Source organism: Tachyglossus aculeatus, unplaced genomic scaffold (assembly GCF_015852505.1).
Source record: "Tachyglossus aculeatus isolate mTacAcu1 unplaced genomic scaffold, mTacAcu1.pri SUPER_34, whole genome shotgun sequence".
Taxonomy (NCBI): domain Eukaryota; kingdom Metazoa; phylum Chordata; class Mammalia; order Monotremata; family Tachyglossidae; genus Tachyglossus; species Tachyglossus aculeatus.
The window spans coordinates 841,267-859,515 of NW_024044839.1; the positions used below are offsets into that span (position 1 = coordinate 841,267).

An 18,249-nucleotide genomic window follows, 5' to 3' on the forward strand; every position below is an offset into this window, starting at 1 on the left:
ATAGGGGCGCGCGCCCCGCCCCGCCCCGCCGTGGAGGTAACCAGGAAGAAGTGGGAGGTGCGCGGCCGAGCGGGCCCTGCTTCAGTATTCATGGGACCCCCCCCCCCTCCCCCGAGCGCGAGCTTATATAAATGGGGGGGGCGGGGCCGAGCGGACCCTGCTTCATTATTCATGAGGCCCCCCCGCGAGCGCGCGCGCTTATGTAAATGTAGGACGCGCGCCCCGCCCCGCCCCCGCCTTCCCGCTGTGGAGGTGACCAGGAAGGAGGAGGAGGCGGCGGCGGCGGCGGCCGGAGCGGAGCGGAACGGGGAGGGGAGGGGAGCCGAGGCCTGAGGTGAGGAGGGGGCGGGGGTCCCGGGGGTCCCGGGGGTCCCGGGGGCAGCCCCTCCGGCGGGGAGCGGCGGCGGCCCCGAGGCCCCGAGGACACCTGTAGCAGGCGCCGTCCTTGGGCTGCCAAAGTTGGCCCCGCCTAAGCGGGCCGCGGGGCCCGAGGTCGGGTTGCAGCCTGAATAATAATAACGGCGTTTATTAAGCGCTTACTACGTGCGAAGCACTGCTCTAAGCGCTGGGAGGGGGGATACAAGGTGATTAGGTTGCCCCACGGGGGGCTCACTGTCTTAATTAATCCCCATTTTCCAGCTGAGGGAACTGAGGCCCAGTGAAGTGACTTGCCCGAGTCACCCAGCGGACAGCTGGCGGGGTCGGGATTGGAACCCAGGACTTCTGACTCCAAAGCCCGGGCTCTTGCCACTGAGCCGCGCCGCCTTGGCACGGGAGGGGGGAGGGGGCGGGGGTCGCCCCGCCACTCGGCTCCCTCCCCTTGTCACCGTCCCTTCCTCCGTCAATCAATCAATCGGATTTATTGAGCGCTTGCTGTGTGCAGAGAGCACTGGACTAAGCGCTTGGGAAGTCCAAGTTGGCAACATCTAGAGACGGTCCCTACCCAACGGCGGGCTCACAGTCTAGAAGGGGGAGACAGACAACAAAACCAAACATATTAAGAAAAGAAAATAAATAGAATAGATATGTACAAGTAAAATAAATAGAGTAATAAATATGTACAAACATATATACATATAAGCCCACTGCTGGGTAGGGGACTGTCTCTATATGTTACCAACTTGGACTTCCCAAGCGCTTAGTACAGTGCTCTGCACACGGTAAGCGCTCAACACGATTGATGATGATGATATATATATATATATACGTTGTCCCCTTACCTGCCCTCCGCCCCCATCCCTCCCCTCCACTTCCTGCCACCGTCCTTTTCCTTTCGTGCCCCGTCACCTGGCCCTCATCCCTCCCACCGTCACACCGGCCCCCTCCTCCTGCCACCGTCCCCTTCTCTCCCCCTCCCGTCACCCGCCACCACCCTCTTCTCCCAGCACTTCGTTCAGTCCTATTTATTGAGCACTTGGTGTGGGCGGAGCACTGTACTAAGCGCTTGGAAAGTGCAGTTCGGCTACAGATAGAGACAGTCCCTGCCCAACAACGGGCTCACAGTCTAGAAGGGGGAGACAGACAGGTGACAAAACAAGTAGACAGTTGATTCTGTTCTCCAGCCCTCCTCATCTTCCTTTCCCTCCTTCCACTTCCCCTCCTCCTCCTTCATTCCTCCTTCCATTACCTGTCCCCTCCTCCTTTCCTCATCCCGTCACCTGACCCCTCCTCCTGCCACCTGTCCCCTCCTCCCACCACTACCACCTGCCCCCCTTCCATCTGCCACCTGTCCCCTCTCTTTCTCTCTTCCTCCTCCCTCACTCCTCCCCTCTCTCACCACCTGTCACCTTCCTACCCTCCCCCTCCCCCCTGCAGGTGTGAGGCATCTCCCTAAGAGTGGATGCATTTCCCCAAGGGGGCTGGGAATCCAATATGGCCTGTTTCCCTCCCAACGAGCCGCCCCCTCCCTCTGGCTCCTCCGGGCACATGGCCCAGCGGGCAGGGAGGTCAGGGCGCAGAAAAGACGCTGTCCTGCCCTCCCTGGCACGGCTGGACTCATGCGCGGGGCCGGAGGGTGGGCATCTTGAGGGGTCCTGGGCTGGGATTGCAGGGGGGCTTCCCAGAGAGCAGCAAGCCCGGCACAAATTCAGGGTCTGGGCAGGCAAGGGAGAGTGGTTTGGACCAGCCTTTAAGGCCGGCAGCCAGCGGCGACTGGGCTGGGTGAGTAGAGGCTGGAGTTAAGCAGGGAAGGTTTCTCAGAGGTGGCGGGCCCGGCCTCAGCTCTGCGACTCGGTTGTCTGCCAGGCCTCTTCGGGGCAAATCCAGACGATGAGTCCGGGGGCACTGAGGCACCAGAGCTGCTCCCATCTGGCCTGCCTGGGCCCAGGGTCATCGTGACAATTTCCCCCTCCCTGGTCCATTTGAATGTCTGTCTCCCCACCTAGGACTGCGTGCTCCTTGTTGGCAGGGAAGGTGTCTGCCAACCTTGTTATATTGGTCTGTCCCGAGCGCTTAAGTCCTGGGCTCTGTACACAGTAAGCGCTCAATAAATAGCATTGACGGGTTGGCTTGGACATCCCCGGGGACGATGGAGGCGGCAGCAGGGTCGAGCGAGGGCTCCCGGGGGTCGACCCCCGTTTGCTCTGCCACCAGTTGAACGCTAACTGTGTGCTGGGTCCAGGCCTCATTCCGAACGGGCTCCCAATCTACTCAATTACTATCAATCGTTCTTATTGAGCACTTACTGTGCGCAGAGCACTGTACTAAGCGCTTGAGGAGAGTACGGTATAGCAGAGTTTGTAGGTATGTTCCCTTCTCCCAATGAGCTTACGGTCCAGAGCACACCCGTGGAGCCTGGCATGCCCCTGCGGGTGTTGCTTTGCGGGCAAGCAGGGGCTGGGGGCAAACCCCTGGGGACTGAAGCCATGACTGGGGCGTAGCTTGTCTTTAGTGCCCGAGGGGAAACTCCACACCCTACGCCGGGGCTCAGAGAGGTTAAGCGGCTTACCCGAGGTCACACAGCGGGCAGGAGAAGGTGGAGGCCACGTGCCCACTGGGTGTAGGTGTGGGCCACCCAGGCAAGCCACTGGGTTCCTCATCCCACCTCTGGGGCTCCAGAGTTGCCATGGTGCCCATCACCCTGGGGCCGGACCCTTCCTTGGGATCAAGGTCACCAAGGCAGAAGATGCCCACGGTGCCGCCCCAGCCGGCTGGGCAGCCATTAGCTCGGGGAGGAGTCTTCCTCTCCCTCGCTTTCTCCTTCTGGGTTTTGGCACCAGTGCAGAGGAGACTGAGGGGCTGGGCAGCCAGGGGCCTCGCCCCTGCCTCGCGGAAACCCCGGAGCTGCCTGGAGGATGCTGCCTGTGACCCTGTGATGTTCCTAGGGGCTTAGACACCCTGGGCTCCCTTCTGCTGGGTTGGGAGCGGGGGGGAGACTGTCCAAGAGGGGCCTGTCTGGGGCCTGGGCTCACTGCTGGATCTGGGAGAGGGGGTCTCTGGGGGTTGGGAGCACGGCTCCAGGGCAACTGCCCACTTTGGGGGCAGGGACAGTGGGCCAGAAAGCTCCTGCTTTGGGTTAGGGAAACTCTCTGTTTGTTGTGGTTAGAGATGGAGAGTGGCTGGGGTGTCTGGCTTGCACGGTTGCACCTGTTTATATGTATATATGTTTGTACATATTTATTACTCTATTTTACTTGTACATATCTATTCTATTTATTTTATTTTGTTAGTATGTTTGGTTTTGTTCTCTGTCTCCCCCTTCTAGACCGTGAGCCCACTGTTGGGTAGGGACTGTCTCTATATGTTGCCAACTTGTACTTCCCAAGCGCTTAGTACAGTGCTTTGCACACAGTAAGTGCTCAATAAATACGATTGATGATGATGATGATGACCCTCACTCCCAGAGAGTGGACACCTCGACACCGGGGCCCCGTACCCTGCTGCCCCAGGGAGACTTGGGACCCTTTTCTCTTGCATCTCCCGAGGCCTGACTCTCCAGGTTTTTCTAACTCTGGCTAATAACTAGCCGATGAACCTTCAGTCTCACTGAGCCTCATCGACTCGGGAAGTAAAGACAGGGCTTCACGCCTTCCCCCACGCTCCCACCCGTGAGCCGGAAGCCCTTTCCTGCCCAGGTGGAGGGGCTGAGGCGGGGTCAAGGAGGTGGGGGTCTCCCGGGCCAGTCACCGGCCCTGGGAAGTGGTCCGTGGTCACGGACGGCGTTGATGGGGCAGACACGGGCTGATCGGATCAGCACCGGTCCCTGCCCCCCAGGGGATCACTTTCCACATGGGGTTCAGCAGGGGTCTCTCTCCTCCCCATTTTAGATAAGAGAATATGGGGGTTCAGAGAGGTCGCTTACTCGCCCGAGGTCAAACAGCAGGCCAGGGGCACAGCAAGCACTAGAACTCAGGTCTCCGGCCTACCAGTCGCTGCCGCGGGGCCACGCCGCCTCCTCCGCTTGGCCATGGGGCCCGGCTGGCGTCCTCGGCCGGCGTCAGGGAGCGACCCCGCGGGCCCACGGGGGCGGGGTTCTGCCCCCAGGCCGATCGGGAACTCACCCGTGCATTTGACTTCCAGGTGGGGCAGGAGGATGAGGAGGTTTCTCAGGTCGGGCCCTGACCCGGCCCGGGAGAGGCTCAAACGGGACCTGTTCCAGTTCAACAAGGTAGGCGCGGTGGGATGGCGGGTTCCGGGGACCGGGGGGTAGGGCCTTTTTGAGGCAGGGCCCTAGAACGGGGGGTCCAGTCTCGGGGACTTCAAGTTCCGGCCCGGTCCTCAGCTCCCCGCAGAGCGCTGCCTGGGCCGGCCGTGGCCGGGGGGGATCCCGAGGGGTCGGGGTCGGCCGGCGGGACTGCTGTGGAAATGTCTGCCTCGACGCCTACAACGCTGGCAGCCGCCACATTCCCTGCACCCTCGTGGTGGGCTTGTCGCCGGCCTGGGCACTAGGGCACAAACCGTGCGAGTGAAAGCCACGGTCCTGGCCCTCAGGGAACACCCCAGCCCAGCATGGGCATCTCACACCTCTATTGCTGGGCAGAAGTCAGAAAGTTATATGGGGCCAGAACCTCTTAACGAAGCAGCCAGACTGAGGGTCCGGTCCCCGTCGTCCTCCCCCTCCTCCAGCCTCCTCCTCCTCCCCGAGTGACCCCGGCCCCCTTGGGCAGGAGAATGGCAGGAATCCGGCGGGGAGGGGCAGGGCGAGGTTCCAGGTTCTCCCGGGACGCGGAACGTCCCAGACAGAAACCAGCAAAACAGGCTCCGTGCACAGAGTCACATTCCAGCAGCTGCCACCGCTTCCCTGTTCCCCCTCCCCCAAGCCCAGCCCCGGACACCTCTCTCCCCCGCCTCCTGTCCGGGCCACCACCGGACCGTTCCCACCGACCCTGGGGGGCTCCTGCCTGCCAATAACTCTCCAGGACCGCCGGCCCTGGACCTTGGACCTCCTGGGGCTCTCTCCCGTGCGGTCACCCACACCCCAGCTCCCACTCTGGCCGTCTCAGCCAGAGAGGTCATCCGGTCCAGCCCCCTGCCCCCTCTCTCACGACTCCGTGACAGTGCAGGGCACCCCTCAGCACACGGTCTCACCTGCACGCGTACAGGCATGTGTCTACTGGGGCAGTGCAATGGTAAAGGAGATCCTCTACTTACTCCACACCTCCTAGGCCCCCCTCAGAGGCCTCCCGGGAACTACCCTTCCCCCCACCGAGGGGGCTCAAACCAAAACCCAGGCCACTGCCTCCTTTACGGTTATTTTGAAGGACGCGCTTAGTGCTAAGCGCTGAGATGGGCGCGAGGTAATCATCAGACAATCCCTGTCCCGCGTGGGGCTGCCTAAGAGGGAAGGAGGGAGAGGTGGATATTTGTTAAAAATCCCCATTTTACCGATGAAGAGACTGAAGCCCAGAGTCGTCCAATGTCTCGTTCAAGGGAACTTGGCATAGAGCTGGGACTAGAACCCAGGTCTCTGAACTCCCAACCCCTCACTCTACCCACTAGGCTATGCCTCCCCTCCCGCACCAATCATGCTCTCTGATCCTGCATTGCCACCGGCCGGAGGGGCTGGGGAGGGACCCCTCCCCGTCCCCCCAGCTTCACCCAACCCCCAGCCAGACAGTGGGGCTGAAAGTGTGGGCCTGTCTGGGAGCGAGCAGGCAAAAAAAGGTCACACCGGGAATCAGAAAGGCTGGCCTTGCAGCGGGAGGGATGAAAGTTAGACTGTCACCTAGGAGGGTTGGCTGGCTGCCCAGCCCCCGAGGCAGGGGCATGTGTCTGGTGTTCTCTAGGGAACGCTTCAGCAGAAGATGCTGGGTTTGCCCCCCACCACCCCCCACCCCAAGCTTCAGGTCTGGGTTTTGGCCTGGGGCTGTCACGGCATGGACCCTCCCCCACCCCCTTGCCCCAGGTCTGTTTACATTCCTGATACTCAGCTACCTAATCTCAGCTTCTCCAGACTCCTGAAATTTTTGCCATAACTGGCCTGGGAGGTCAGAGGTCACAGAACCCATCTGCCTCTGAATCCCCCCCATGCAGGGGCTGGGCTGGGTTGGACTTGGGGGGGAGGGCTCTATCAGGGAACCTTTAGGAGACCAACCGGCAAAGCCCTCGCTGGCTGGGAGGCCACTACCCACCCTGGTTACAACGCCCCATTCAGTGTGTACTCTGTGCCGAGCACTAGAGCGGAAACAAGAGAGTCAGGTCCAACGTGGTCCCTGTCCTACCTGAGGCTCACAGTGTAATGGGGTGAGAGAGCCGGCCTCTCCTCTCTAGTTTACGGAGGAGCAAATTGAAGCCCAGAGACTTGCCCCAGGCCACACAACCAAGCTGAGAACCTGGGTCTCTTGACCCCCCAGCCCCACACTCTCGTCTCTGGGCTGCTATCCTTGGTAGTGATGGGGCGGTGGAATTGGGGGCCCCCGCTGCCCACAACAAGGTGCCCAGGAGAGAGGCGCACATCGAGATCCCCGCCAAGACCAGCTGCCCCGTGTCTCGCTCTGGGCCATCGTGGCAAGTGGCAGGAGTCCCTGGGGAGGGCACGGGTGACCTTAGGACTGGCCATACATAGCATAACTCCATCCCCCCACCCAGGAGGGTCTGTGATGGGGCTGGGCAGACTGAGCCTGGGACTCTCCTGACCCAGGTGACATCCATGAGGGTCCAGCATCCGGGAGTATTCCCTGGGACCGCCGGCTGATGGGCTGTTGATGGGGTGGGGGGGCTGTGTTTGTTTTGAAGACGGTGGAGCATGGGTTTCCTCACCAGCCCAGTGCCCTGGGCTACAGCCCTACCCTGCGCCTCATGGCCATCGGGACCCGCTCCGGAGCCATCAAACTGTATCCTTACCGCCGCCTGCCCTCCCCCCCACCCCTCCTTCCGTCGCACTGGATCCTCTCCTCCAGCCTCCTCCTTCTACCGCGTTGTATCCTCTCCCCCCGACCCCCCTTCTCAGCACAGGGCCTGCCTTAGACACCGGGAGGTTGGGGCTTGCGGGGAGCGCCGCACGTGAAGCTGGGTGGGAGGGGAAGGGTCTTCCAGTCTGTCGTCGATGACCCTGAGCCCCGGCCCCCAGCTACGGTGCACCCGGTGTGGAGTTCATGGGTTTGCACAAGGAGAACAACGCAGTGCTGCTGATCCACTTCCTGCCCGGGCAGGTGAGGGGGCCAGGGGTGGCACCGCCGGGGGCCGGGGCTGATGGGGGAGTCGGGGGGGGGGTGGGGGCTCTGCCTGGACACGCCTTGTCCCTCCTGCAGCCCCAGCTGGTCACCGTCCTGGACGACAGCAGCCTGCACCTGTGGAGCCTGCAGCAGCGGCAGGGGGTCTCGGAACTGCAAGAGGACGGGTGCTTCACCCTGCGCGGCCCCCCGGGGTGAGTGGGACCCCAGTCTGTGGGTGGGCTCGTGGGGCTGCTTGGGGCCCACCATCTCACCCCCAGTAATAATAATAATTTTGATATTTAAGTGCTTAATATGTGCCAAGCACTGTTCTAAGTGCTGGGGGAGATACAAGGTAATCAGGTTGTCCCACATGGGGCTCACAGTCTTCATCCCCATTTTCCAGATGAGGTAACTAAGGCTCAGAGAAGTTAAGTGACTTAATCAAACTCACACAGCTGATAAGTGGCGGAGCCAGGATTAGAACCCATGACCTCTGCCTCCCAAGCCCGTGTTCTTTCCACTGAGCCACGCTGCTTCTCATCCGCGGTCAGCTGCTGGTTCAGAGCAGAGTGACCGGGGGCTGACCCTGGGGGTGGGGGGTGGGAAACTTGGGGAGGAGTAGCGTTAGGCCCGGCGCCCCCTCACCCACCGCACCTCTCCCTCTGCCACCAGGGCCATGCCCAGCGCCACCCAGATCACGGTGATCCTGCCCCACTCCTCGCGGGAGCTGCTGTACTTGGGCACCGAGGGCGGCAGCGTCTTTGTGGTCGAGATTCCAGCCTTCAAGGTCCTGGAGGGCCGCACCATCAGCCCTGAGGCCGTGCTGCAGCGGTGAGCGGGCTGGGGTGGGCACTCTGGACCTCCCGGGTGGAAGCACAGCTGATGCTGGGGCACCTGGCGGGTCTTCCTGATGCTGCCTCGCTCAGGTCGGGCCTGGAGTGGGGAGGGGGTTGGCTGCTGGTCGCCGGAGACCCGGTCCACCCCCTCGGGCTTGGACGGGGCCCCGGCTGGCCCCTGACCATGCCGGCCCCCGGTTCAGGTTGCCAGACGATGCCCGGCTCCGGCGGGCTTTGGAGACGGTGGAAGCCCTGCAGGAGCACCCCCGTGACCCGAGCCGGGTCCTCATCGGGTACAGCCGCGGCCTCATGGTCGTCTGGGACCTGGCCGGGGCCCGGCCGATCCAGCACTTCCTCAGCAGTCAGGTACCTGGCGGGGCACCCGGGGCAGGGGACGCCACCACACCGGTCCAGAACTGGGATGGGCGCTACCCAAAGCATGCTGCCCTCGCTCAACCCGCCATTCAGTGGATTTCTTGGGGCCGGGCTGAGCACTGGGGGGGTTCCTGGGCTGAGCATCCAGTGGCCACCACCAGTCGCCAGAGATATAGACCCTGCCCTCCCGGGGCTTCCACTGTAATGGAGGAGGGAGGTGGTGGGTGGGCACAGATTAACTCCTGCTTATGGGAGCAGGAGGGGAGGGCAAGGGGTGGGAAGGGAGTATAGCAAATATGTGGAGATAAATGAGTGCTGCTGATTGCATGTTGGAGAGCCTGGATGCCAGCCCGGGACGGGGGCTGGGAGTGAGGAGGGAATGTGGGACTTACGGGGAAGGGGTGGTGGGGCCCAGGGGTCTGAGGAGGCTGGCTGGAGTCGGGCCCAGCCAAGGGGGTCCGACCACTCGGCTTCCCTCCAGCAGCTGGAGAGCGTGTGCTGGCAGCGGGACGGGCGCCTCATCGTCAGTTGCCACTCGGACGGTAGCTACAGCCTGTGGCCGCTGTCAAGCGCGGATGGTCCGTCGCCCGAGCCCCTGGAGAGCCGGGTGCCCTACGGTCAGCAGGGGTGGGCACTGGGGTGAGAGAGTGAGGGAAGGTGGACCAGTCCTCTATGGGTCTGACTGCAGATGTTGCTCACCCCAATAGAGGTGCCCATGTTTCCCTGCTCTCCCATGATGGAGGGGTGTCTGTCCCTCCCCAACACCCTCCCCAACACACACACACACACACATACATTCTCTCCCTCTCCACCCTCCCACCGTGCCCCCCGCTGAGCAGGAAGGCAGGAAACATGGACCCAGTTAGCACAGCCCCAACAGGCCCGGCCCTGCCCTAGGCAGGTAGTTGGGGGCGAGGGGCTGCCACCCGGGTCCCACCGCCTGAGTCTCTCTGCAATCCCGGAACCTCTGCTCTTCCCCAGGCCCTTTTCCCTGCAAAGCCATTTCCAAGATCTTCTGGCTGACCACCAAGAAAGGGTGAGAGTCCCCAGGCCTCCCCATCCCTGCTGCAGGGGGTGGAGGGGCTGACCCCCCTGGGCCCAGTTGATCCATTGCATAACGAGGGGCAGGGAGCTGGGTCCCGTGGATGCGACGGCTGGTGTTGGGTGACTTCTGACCGGAGACCCCGGCCGTGTGTGCCCTTGCCAGGCTGCCCTTCGTCCTGTTCCAAGGGGGGCTGCCCCGGGCCAGCTACGGAGACCGCCACAGCATCTCCGTCCTCCACGACGGGCAGCAGACGGCCTTCGATTTCACCTCCCGCGTCATCGACTTCACCGTCCTGGTCTGCGACCCGACGGCCGGTAGGGAGTGCCTGGGGAACCCCGCACTATGCTCACTTACAGCCAGGAGGGTCAGGCTGTGGAGACCGCGGTCTAGAGGGGGGAGAGAAAGGTTGGAGGGTGGAGGTTGAGGAAAGGGAGACCGTGATTCGGTCTTGTAACCCAGGATTAGGGTTGGGGGTGGCCCCAGGTTCCTCCTACCTTTCCCCGACCATCAGTCCCATGTGAGATAATGACTGCGTCTGACCTGATGACCTTCCCTGAGTGCTTAACACGGTGCCTGGTACGTAATAAGAGCTTCACAGCTCTAGCGGGCATCATCATTAGCTTGGGGTTTGGGCTCAGCTTAGGGCCTGTGATCCGGCAGAGGGGCGGGCGGCCGCCTGGGCTCTAAATCGGCCCCTCACACTTGCCCTCAGAGTTCGACGACCCCTGCGCCCTGGTGGTGCTGGCGGAAGAGGAGCTGGTGGTGGTGGACCTGCGGTCTCCGGGCTGGCCGACCCTGCGGCCACCCTACCTGGCTTCGCTGCACTGCTCGGCCATCACCTGTTCCCACCACGTGTCCAACATCCCTCTGAAGCTATGGGAGAGGATCATCGGGGCAGGTGCCAAGCAGAACACGCACTATTCCCCCCTGGTAGGTCTGTGCCGGGCACACACACCCAGTCCCAGCCCGCCAGCCACCTAGGGGTCGGGCACTGGCTACCAGAGAGCTGGTACTGCCCAGCCCGGGGCCCCATTCTCTGCCTGCCACTTGCCCTGTGGGCAGAAATCTCACCCATCGTTCCCCGGGGTCTTTTCCAGGCATGGCCAATCAACGGGGGCACCAACCTCGCCCCAGACGCACCCCAGAGGGACCTGCTGCTCACCGGGTAGGGGGCTTCTCCAAACCATGCCACTCTCCCCCCATCCCCCCAACATTCCTTCTGGAGACATTCCAGAAGGTCGTGGAAGGCAAACAGTTTATCCCGTCAATCTATTGTATTTGAGCACTGTACTAAGTGCTTGGGAGAATACAAGAATTGGTAGACATGTTCCCTGCCCACAATGAGCTTATAATATAAAGGGGGAGACAGACACTACTATACTACGAGAAGCAGCGTGGCTCAGTGGCAAGAGCCCGAGCTTTGGAGTCAGAGGTCATGGGTTCGCATCCTGACTCCGCTACATGTCTGCTGTGTCACCTTAGGCAAGTCACTTCACGTCTCAGAGCCTCAGTTCCCTCATCTGTAAAATGGGGATGAAGACTGTGAGCCCCAAGTGGGACAACTTGATCACCTTGTATCCCCCCCCAGCGCTTAGAACAGTGCTTTGCACATAGTAAGCGCTTAACAAATACCATTATCATTATTGTTACATGTAGAAATTAAGGAGACAGACGTGCTTTGGGGCTGAGGGAGGGTTGAATAAAGGGTGCAAATACAGTGCGAGGTTGACGGCAGAGGGAGAAGAGGAAGTTGACAAAGCTTGTCTCTAGCTCTGTGCAGCTAAAAAAGGAGCTACTGCCCCTCGCTGGTCCTCCTGACATGCCTCTGCCATTAGCACTCCAAGGAGCACCAATTTGCAACTGCTTAAGATTTTTTAAAAAAAATTTAAGGAGCAATTGGTCCCCTTTGCATTGCTAATTGCTAATGATAACCGCATTCCCCCCCTGACCCGGCGTCAGCATTCCTGGCCTACCCCCTCTTTCCCTGGGTGCCCCTGTACCTCCCTTGTCTCCCTGGCTGGTGGCCCTGCTGAGGGTGGGGGACCCCGTGGGCTCACTGGGCCTTGGCCTGCCCCCCCCGCCTGTAGGCACGAAGATGGCACCGTGCGCTTCTGGGATGCCTCGGGCGTGTGCCTACAGCTGCTGTATAAGCTCAGCACTGTGGGCGTCTTCCTCACCGACGCCGACCACAACGACAACCTCAACTCGCTGAGTGAGGACGAGTGGCCCCCCCTGCGAAAGGTCCGGGGCGGGTGGGGGGCCGGGGAGGGGCCCGGGAGGAGGGAGATGAGCCGGGCGGTCGGCCTCTCACCTCTTGCCCCACAGGTGGGGTCTTTCGACCCCTACAGTGACGACCCCCGCCTGGGGATTCAGAAGATCTTTCTCTGCAAGTACAGCGGCTACCTGGCTGTGGCCGGGACGGCGGGGCAGGTGCGTCCGGCCCAAGGGCTCGGCTCCTTGGGGTCGGGGTGGAGGGGGTGTTGCAGGGGGGCCTGAGAGGAAGCTCTCTGTGGCCAGGAAACTCCTTGAGCTTCTGTTGTACTTTCCTGATCGCTGCTGCGGGGCACAACCCCCAAGGGGCACCGGAGCCGAGTGTGCACTGACTAATAATAACTGTGGTATTTAAGCGCTGTTCTAAGCATTGGGGTGGCTACAAGGTAATCAGATTGGACCCAGTCCCTGTCCCCCAAGGGGTTACAGTCTTAATCATCATCATCATTCGTATTTATTGAGCGCTTACTGTGTGCAGAGCACTGTACTAAGCGCTTGGGAAGTACAAGTTGGCAACACATAGAGACAGTCCCTACCCACCAGTGGGCTCACAGTCTAAAAGAGTGGGCTCACAGTCTAAAAGACTTAATCCCCATTTTACAGATGAGGGAACTGGGTCCCAGCGAAGCGACTTGTCCAAGGTCACACAGCAGACAGGGGACAGAGCTGGGATTAAAACCCACAGTCTGGGACTCCAGGCCTGTGCTCTTTTCACTAGACATGGGCATCCGGGTCGGGGGGAAGTGGGTGCGGGGGTGGGTGTGTGTGGGGTGTGTGTGTGTGTGTGTGTGTGTGTGTGTGTGTGTGTGTGTGTGTGTGTGTGTGTGTGTGTGTGTGTGTGTGTGTGTGTCTGAGACCCCCTCCCTCCCGCCCAGGTGCTGGTGATGGAGCTGAACGACGAGGTGGCGGAGCAGGCGGTGGTGCAAGCGGAGGCGGACCTGCTGCAGGACCAGGAGGGCTACCGCTGGAAGGGCCACGAGCGGCTGAGGCCGCAGGAGGGGCTGGTCCGCTTCGAGCCGGGATTCCAGCCCTTCGTGCTGGTACAGTGCCAGCCGCCCGCCGTGGTCACCTCCCTGGCCCTGCACTCCGAGTGGAAGCTCGTTGCCTTTGGCACCAGCCACGGCTTCGGCCTCTTTGACCTCCAGCAGAGACGCCAGGTCTTCGTCAAGTGAGTGTCCCTCCCCCTCCTCCTGTCCTTCCACCGGGAAGGGACCACTGGGAGGCTCCTTGCACATCCATATCCTGCCATGCCGTGCCGTGCCCGGAGCAGCCGGTGGGGACTTCTAGTACCATCCCCTGCCATTCCATGGGAACCACTTCATGGCTCAGTGGAAAGAGCCCGGGCTTTGGAGTCAAAGGTCATGGGTTTAAATCTCAGCTCCCCCAACTGTCAGCTGTGTGACTTTGGGCAAGTCACTTCACTTCTCTGGGCCTCAGTTACCTCATCTGGAAAATGGGGATTAAAACTGAGAGCCCCCTCCATGGGACAACCTGATCTCTTTGTAACCTCCCCAGCGCTTAGAACAGTGCTTTGCACGTAGTAAGCGCTGAACAAATACCGTCATTATTGTTATTATTATCCCGTTCCCCAGTTGTAGGAGTAACTGTTGTGGGGATCTTGTAACTGCTCCTCCTCCCACTGCCCCCTGCCCCCCAACTTTCCCTGCCATATTGAGAGAGACCATTTGGGGGGCTTCTGAACCACCACCATCTCTTGCCACTCCTGTAGTGAAAACTGGGGTGCTGCCCCCCCCCCCGCCACCATGTGCTTTGAGGTCAGAGGGTGGACCTGCCCCAGGCTTGACGGTCTATCTGCCCCCACCCCAGGTGTACCCTGCACCCCAGCGACCAGCTGGCATTGGAGGGGCCCCTCTCCCGGGTCAAGTCCCTGAAGAAGTCTCTGCGCCAGTCCTTCCGCCGCATGCACCGAAGCCGGGTGTCCAGCCGCAAGCGACGCATGCCCAACGGCTCGGAGGTGAGGAGGGGAGGAGTGGCAGGATCGGAGGGAAAGAGGGCACCGAGGGGACGGCCACCAGTGGAAGTCAGTAATCCTGAGTTCTAGTCCCAGCCCCACCCTGGCTTGGCCTACGCTGTGACTTCGAGGAAGTCACTGAACCTCTCTGGGCCTCCCGGTCTCCCTCCTGCAGAGTTGAGGGGGGCGGTGATCTCTGCCTCAGAGCGGGGCTCGGTACAAAGTGAGTGGGTGGGAGTCCCCCAATGTTGGCGAGACAGGGGCGGAGAGGCCCCCGAGTCGGTGGGTGCCTTCTGACCTTGCTTCCGGTGTGGGCCGCAGGTGCCCGAGGGCGGTGCCAGGCCGGGAGCCGGGGGCCTGCAGGACATGGAGCTGGCCCCGGTGCAGCGCAGGATCGAGGCCCGCTCAGCGGAGGACTCCTTCACCGGCTTTGTGCGCACGCTGTACTTCGCCGACACTTTCCTGCGGGACGGTGGGTGGCCGGGGGGTGCAGTGGGGGGCATCGGGTGGGACACCCCCGAGAGGCGGGCTGGGAGGTCCTGGCTCCGCCTCCTCGGAGGGACCAGTGGCCCAAGCACTCTGTCCTCTGCAGGTTCCCACCACTGCCCCTCCCTGTGGGCGGGCACTAACGGGGGCACAGTCTATGCCTTCTCCCTACGGGTCCCCCCGGCCGAGAGGAGGATGGATGAACCAGTCCGGGCGGAGCAGGGTGAGCACGGGGGTCGGGGAGGGGGCTGCCCTCAGGGCTTGGGGTGCAGAAGGCTCTCGGTCCCATGGAGCCCTGGTTTCCCAATTGGAGGGAGGGGATGGCCCTCCCTCCCCTCCTCAACCCTGCACGCCCCCACCTCACAGCCAAGGAGATCCAGCTGATGCACCGGGCACCTGTGGTTGGGCTCCTCGTCCTCGACGGGCACAGTGTGCCCCTCCCCGAGCCCTTCGAAGTGGCCCATGACCTCTCCAAGAGCCCAGACATGCAAGGCGGGCACCAGCTCCTCGTCGTGTCCGAGGAGCAGTTTAAGGTGGGCTGAGGGGAGGACCTTGGTGGAGGTCCTGGGGAACGGTGGCTGGGGTCTCCGTCCCCAAGGTGTTCACGCTGCCCCTCCCTCCCCTTCTTGTCCCTCCACTACCCAGGTGTTCACGCTGCCCAAGGTGAACGCAAAGCTGAAGCTGAAGCTGACGGCCCTGGAGGGGTCGCGGGTGCGTCGGGTAAGCGCGGCGCGGTTCGGCAGCCGCCGGACGGAGGAGTATGGGGAGCACCACCTGGCCGTGCTCACCAGCCTGGGAGACGTGCAGGTCGTCTCCCTGCCCTGCCTCAAGCCCCAGGTGCGCTACAGCTGCATCCGCAAGGAGGACGTCAGCGGCATCGCCTCCTGCGTCTTCACCAAGTACGGACAAGGTACCTGCCCCCCCGCCTCTCCAACCCTGGCACTGCTGATGGGCTCTTCCCCTTGCCCCGACCTGCCCCATGCCTCCCTTGGGGGTGGAGGGGGATTGACCTCAGAGCCCCCCTCCCCGACCCCCCTGCTTTTCCCACAGGCTTCTACCTGATCTCCCCATCCGAGTTTGAGCGCTTCTCTCTCTCCACCAAGTGGCTGGTTGAGCCTCGGTGCTTGGTGGGCCTCCCCAGCGGCAGGAGGGGCAGCCCCACCCGCAACGGGGCTGGCACCGAGAAGCGTTCGCCCAATGCCAGGTGGGTGGGCAGGGGCCGGGGAGTGGGATTTGGGCTCCTGGACCCCTTCGTGGGACCCCTTCCCCCACCCTAGTGAGAGCGTCTCTCAATCTCTCAGCGAGGCCCAGAGTCAGAACAGGGTTTGGCCCCCCGAGACCAATCCCTCCTGCTGGCTTGGACCATACCTCCCCACACCCAACTGGTCCTTTAGAACCTCCGACAACACCCCTCCCCACCCCAACACGCCCCCAGCCCATCCCCTGTGGCTTGGGCCGCCCCCCGATCCGAGCGGCTGCCCCGGCTTCATTCTGAGGGTGGCCTCCATCTCCCCGGTACACAGGGGTCCCTGCAGGAACTCCAGCGGAGCAGGCCTTGGCGATGGTGAGGCGAGCGGTCTGCCTGGGGAGGGGGGCGAGGGCGAACTGTCTGCCCCGAGGGGAGAGGCAGGGTGGTGGGGGGTGCAAGCACTGAGCGGCGCCAGGGGGCCGCCATTCTGTTTCAGCGAGCCGGACGGAGCCCGCAATGGAACGTGCGCTGCTCGGCGATGAGAGTGAGTGAGGAGGGCAGGGGAAGGCCCCACCCTTTAGCTGGGGGAGGTTACTGGGAGCTGTGCTTTCCTACCCCTTCCCCCTGCCCCCAGCACACGAGGAGGGGGCTGGGGGAGGGATTGGGGTAGCAGAAGCGGACCTCTGCCCTCTCGCTTCGGCTGCAGGAGTCCTGAAGGAGATCCAGATGACGCTGGAGGGCGGAGACCGAGGGTGAGTTGCACGTGTGTCACCCAGGCCCCCCAAGAACGCCCCAGCCCGGGGCCAGCACTGGCCCTGTGGCAGACGGGCGGGCAGCTCGGGCCTGCCTTCAGTCTCTCCTCCCCAACTCTGCGGACCCAAGCCCCCCAGAGCCCACCACTTCTCCCTCCATCCCCACCTTGTGTGAGTGCAGGAGCTGTGGGGAGTGGCAGCCCCAGCGGGGGGTCACAGTGGGACCCAGCCTCAGCAATGGTGGAGGTAGGTGGCCCGGAGAATCATGGAAAGGGTGGCATCTCGCTGACCTCTGACTTGCCTTTGGAGAGACCAAGCCCCGTCTCTCACCCACCCCCTTGTGCTCGGGGTACAAAATTGTAGAAACCCCACCAGGCCCAGGAGCTGGCACAATCGCCCCGCAGCCTGATCTGTGTGGGATGAACACGTGCTTCTGGACAGCCCAATCTGGGCAGGTTACGCACATGCTCCCAGGTTCCCTTCCGGTCTGAGGCCCGGGTGCCAGGGGGAGAGAGGCAGAAACCTGGCCTCCTCTCCTATCTCCCTCCACCGGCCCGTGGGACGTCTGGGCTGGGGAAGCCATAGTGGACGTCCGTGGGGTGGTGAGGGTGCCTGCTCACCCTGTTCCCCTGTGTCCTTCCACAGCTGAATGAGTGGCGAGGCTGCACCCAAGTGCCACACTACACTACCGAGGGCCCGGAGAGGGAGGGGAAGGGGTGAGTCCCCCACCTCCACCTGCTGCTGCTTTATGCCTCACGGGCCGCTCCCAGGGGCTCCGCAGACCCCTGGGCGGGCCGCAGGCCTCCACTCCCCCCTCCACTCCTTCTCGACATTTGCACAGTTTTGTTTCTTCCTCCTTTTTCTAGTGGCTGGGTTTTAAATTATGAATTTTTAACTGCCTCTTGGTGCAAAAGAATTTTTAATAAATACGTAATTACCTCTTTTTCTGGGCTGGTCGGGTGCCTTTCTTGCACACGGCCGTCTTGTAAAAATCCCTCTGCTGGAGCCGGATGTGAAGAAACAGACTTGGCCCATTCAATCAAGCAGTGGTATTTATTGAGCGCTTTCTAGGGGCAGAGAGCACTGTACTAAGGGCTTAGCAGAGTACAACAGAATTAGTGGAAACATTCCCTACCCATAATCAGTTTTGAGTCATTCATTCAGTTGCATTTATTGAGCACTTACTGTGTGCAGAGCACTGTACTAAGCGCTTGAATCCTAGAGGGGGAGACAGGCATGAACGTAATTTAGAAGATATCATTTAAAGACACGTACGTAAGGGTTTTAAGGGTGGGGCAAATAGCAAATGACTGAAGGTCACCATGTCTGTGCAGATGAGGCAGTCGGCCTTTCTCTGTGCAATAAACATGGCAACTTTTCTCTCTCCTGAGTTCTGTCTCCTTTCCCCTCATGGGGGGCTGGGAGGAAGATCGGCTGCCCCCCAAAGAATATGGGGGGAGGGTGGGGGTTCTCCCTGAAGCCATAGGCTTCCCCTGGTGAGGCGGCCCAGGGGTGAGGATGAGGAGGACGGCAACGAGGCTGGCCCTATAGTCCCTGAGCCGGCTCTTAAATCCTGGGCCTCCGCTGGCCAAGGAAAAGGGAGGGGAGGCTACCAGCTAGCTTGACCCCACCACCCACGCCAATTGCAGCAGGGGCTGCCCAGCCCAGTTCCTGAATCCATCCTGGTCCCGAGCATGCGCAGTCGTGAAGGAGGGCAGAAGGATGAGCTAA

At 61.8% G+C, this 18,249-nt stretch overlaps 1 protein-coding gene across 2 annotated transcripts; it reads left to right on the forward strand.

Annotated features, from left to right (window-relative positions):
• The first annotated feature begins 319 nt into the window (after positions 1-319).
• LLGL2 (LLGL scribble cell polarity complex component 2) lies at positions 320-17,465 on the forward strand. 2 transcript variants are annotated; one of them, XM_038742081.1, is made up of 25 exons: positions 320-334; positions 4,519-4,606; positions 7,174-7,271; positions 7,508-7,589; positions 7,689-7,804; positions 8,265-8,423; positions 8,632-8,794; positions 9,285-9,420; positions 9,785-9,839; positions 10,011-10,162; positions 10,561-10,778; positions 10,946-11,013; positions 11,936-12,089; positions 12,174-12,278; positions 12,995-13,287; positions 13,947-14,094; positions 14,413-14,563; positions 14,684-14,800; positions 14,944-15,110; positions 15,223-15,487; positions 15,628-15,781; positions 16,101-16,141; positions 16,263-16,310; positions 16,473-16,518; positions 17,164-17,465. In XM_038742081.1, exons 2-25 carry the CDS (start codon positions 4,532-4,534, stop codon positions 17,165-17,167), a joined length of 3,015 nt encoding a protein of 1,004 aa, XP_038598009.1. In that variant the 5' UTR covers positions 320-334; positions 4,519-4,531; the 3' UTR covers positions 17,168-17,465. The 2 variants fall into 2 exon arrangements, with proteins under 2 accessions (XP_038598009.1, XP_038598010.1); XM_038742082.1 differs by having other exon boundaries at positions 9,288-9,420.
• Positions 17,466-18,249: the final 784 nt, after the last annotated feature.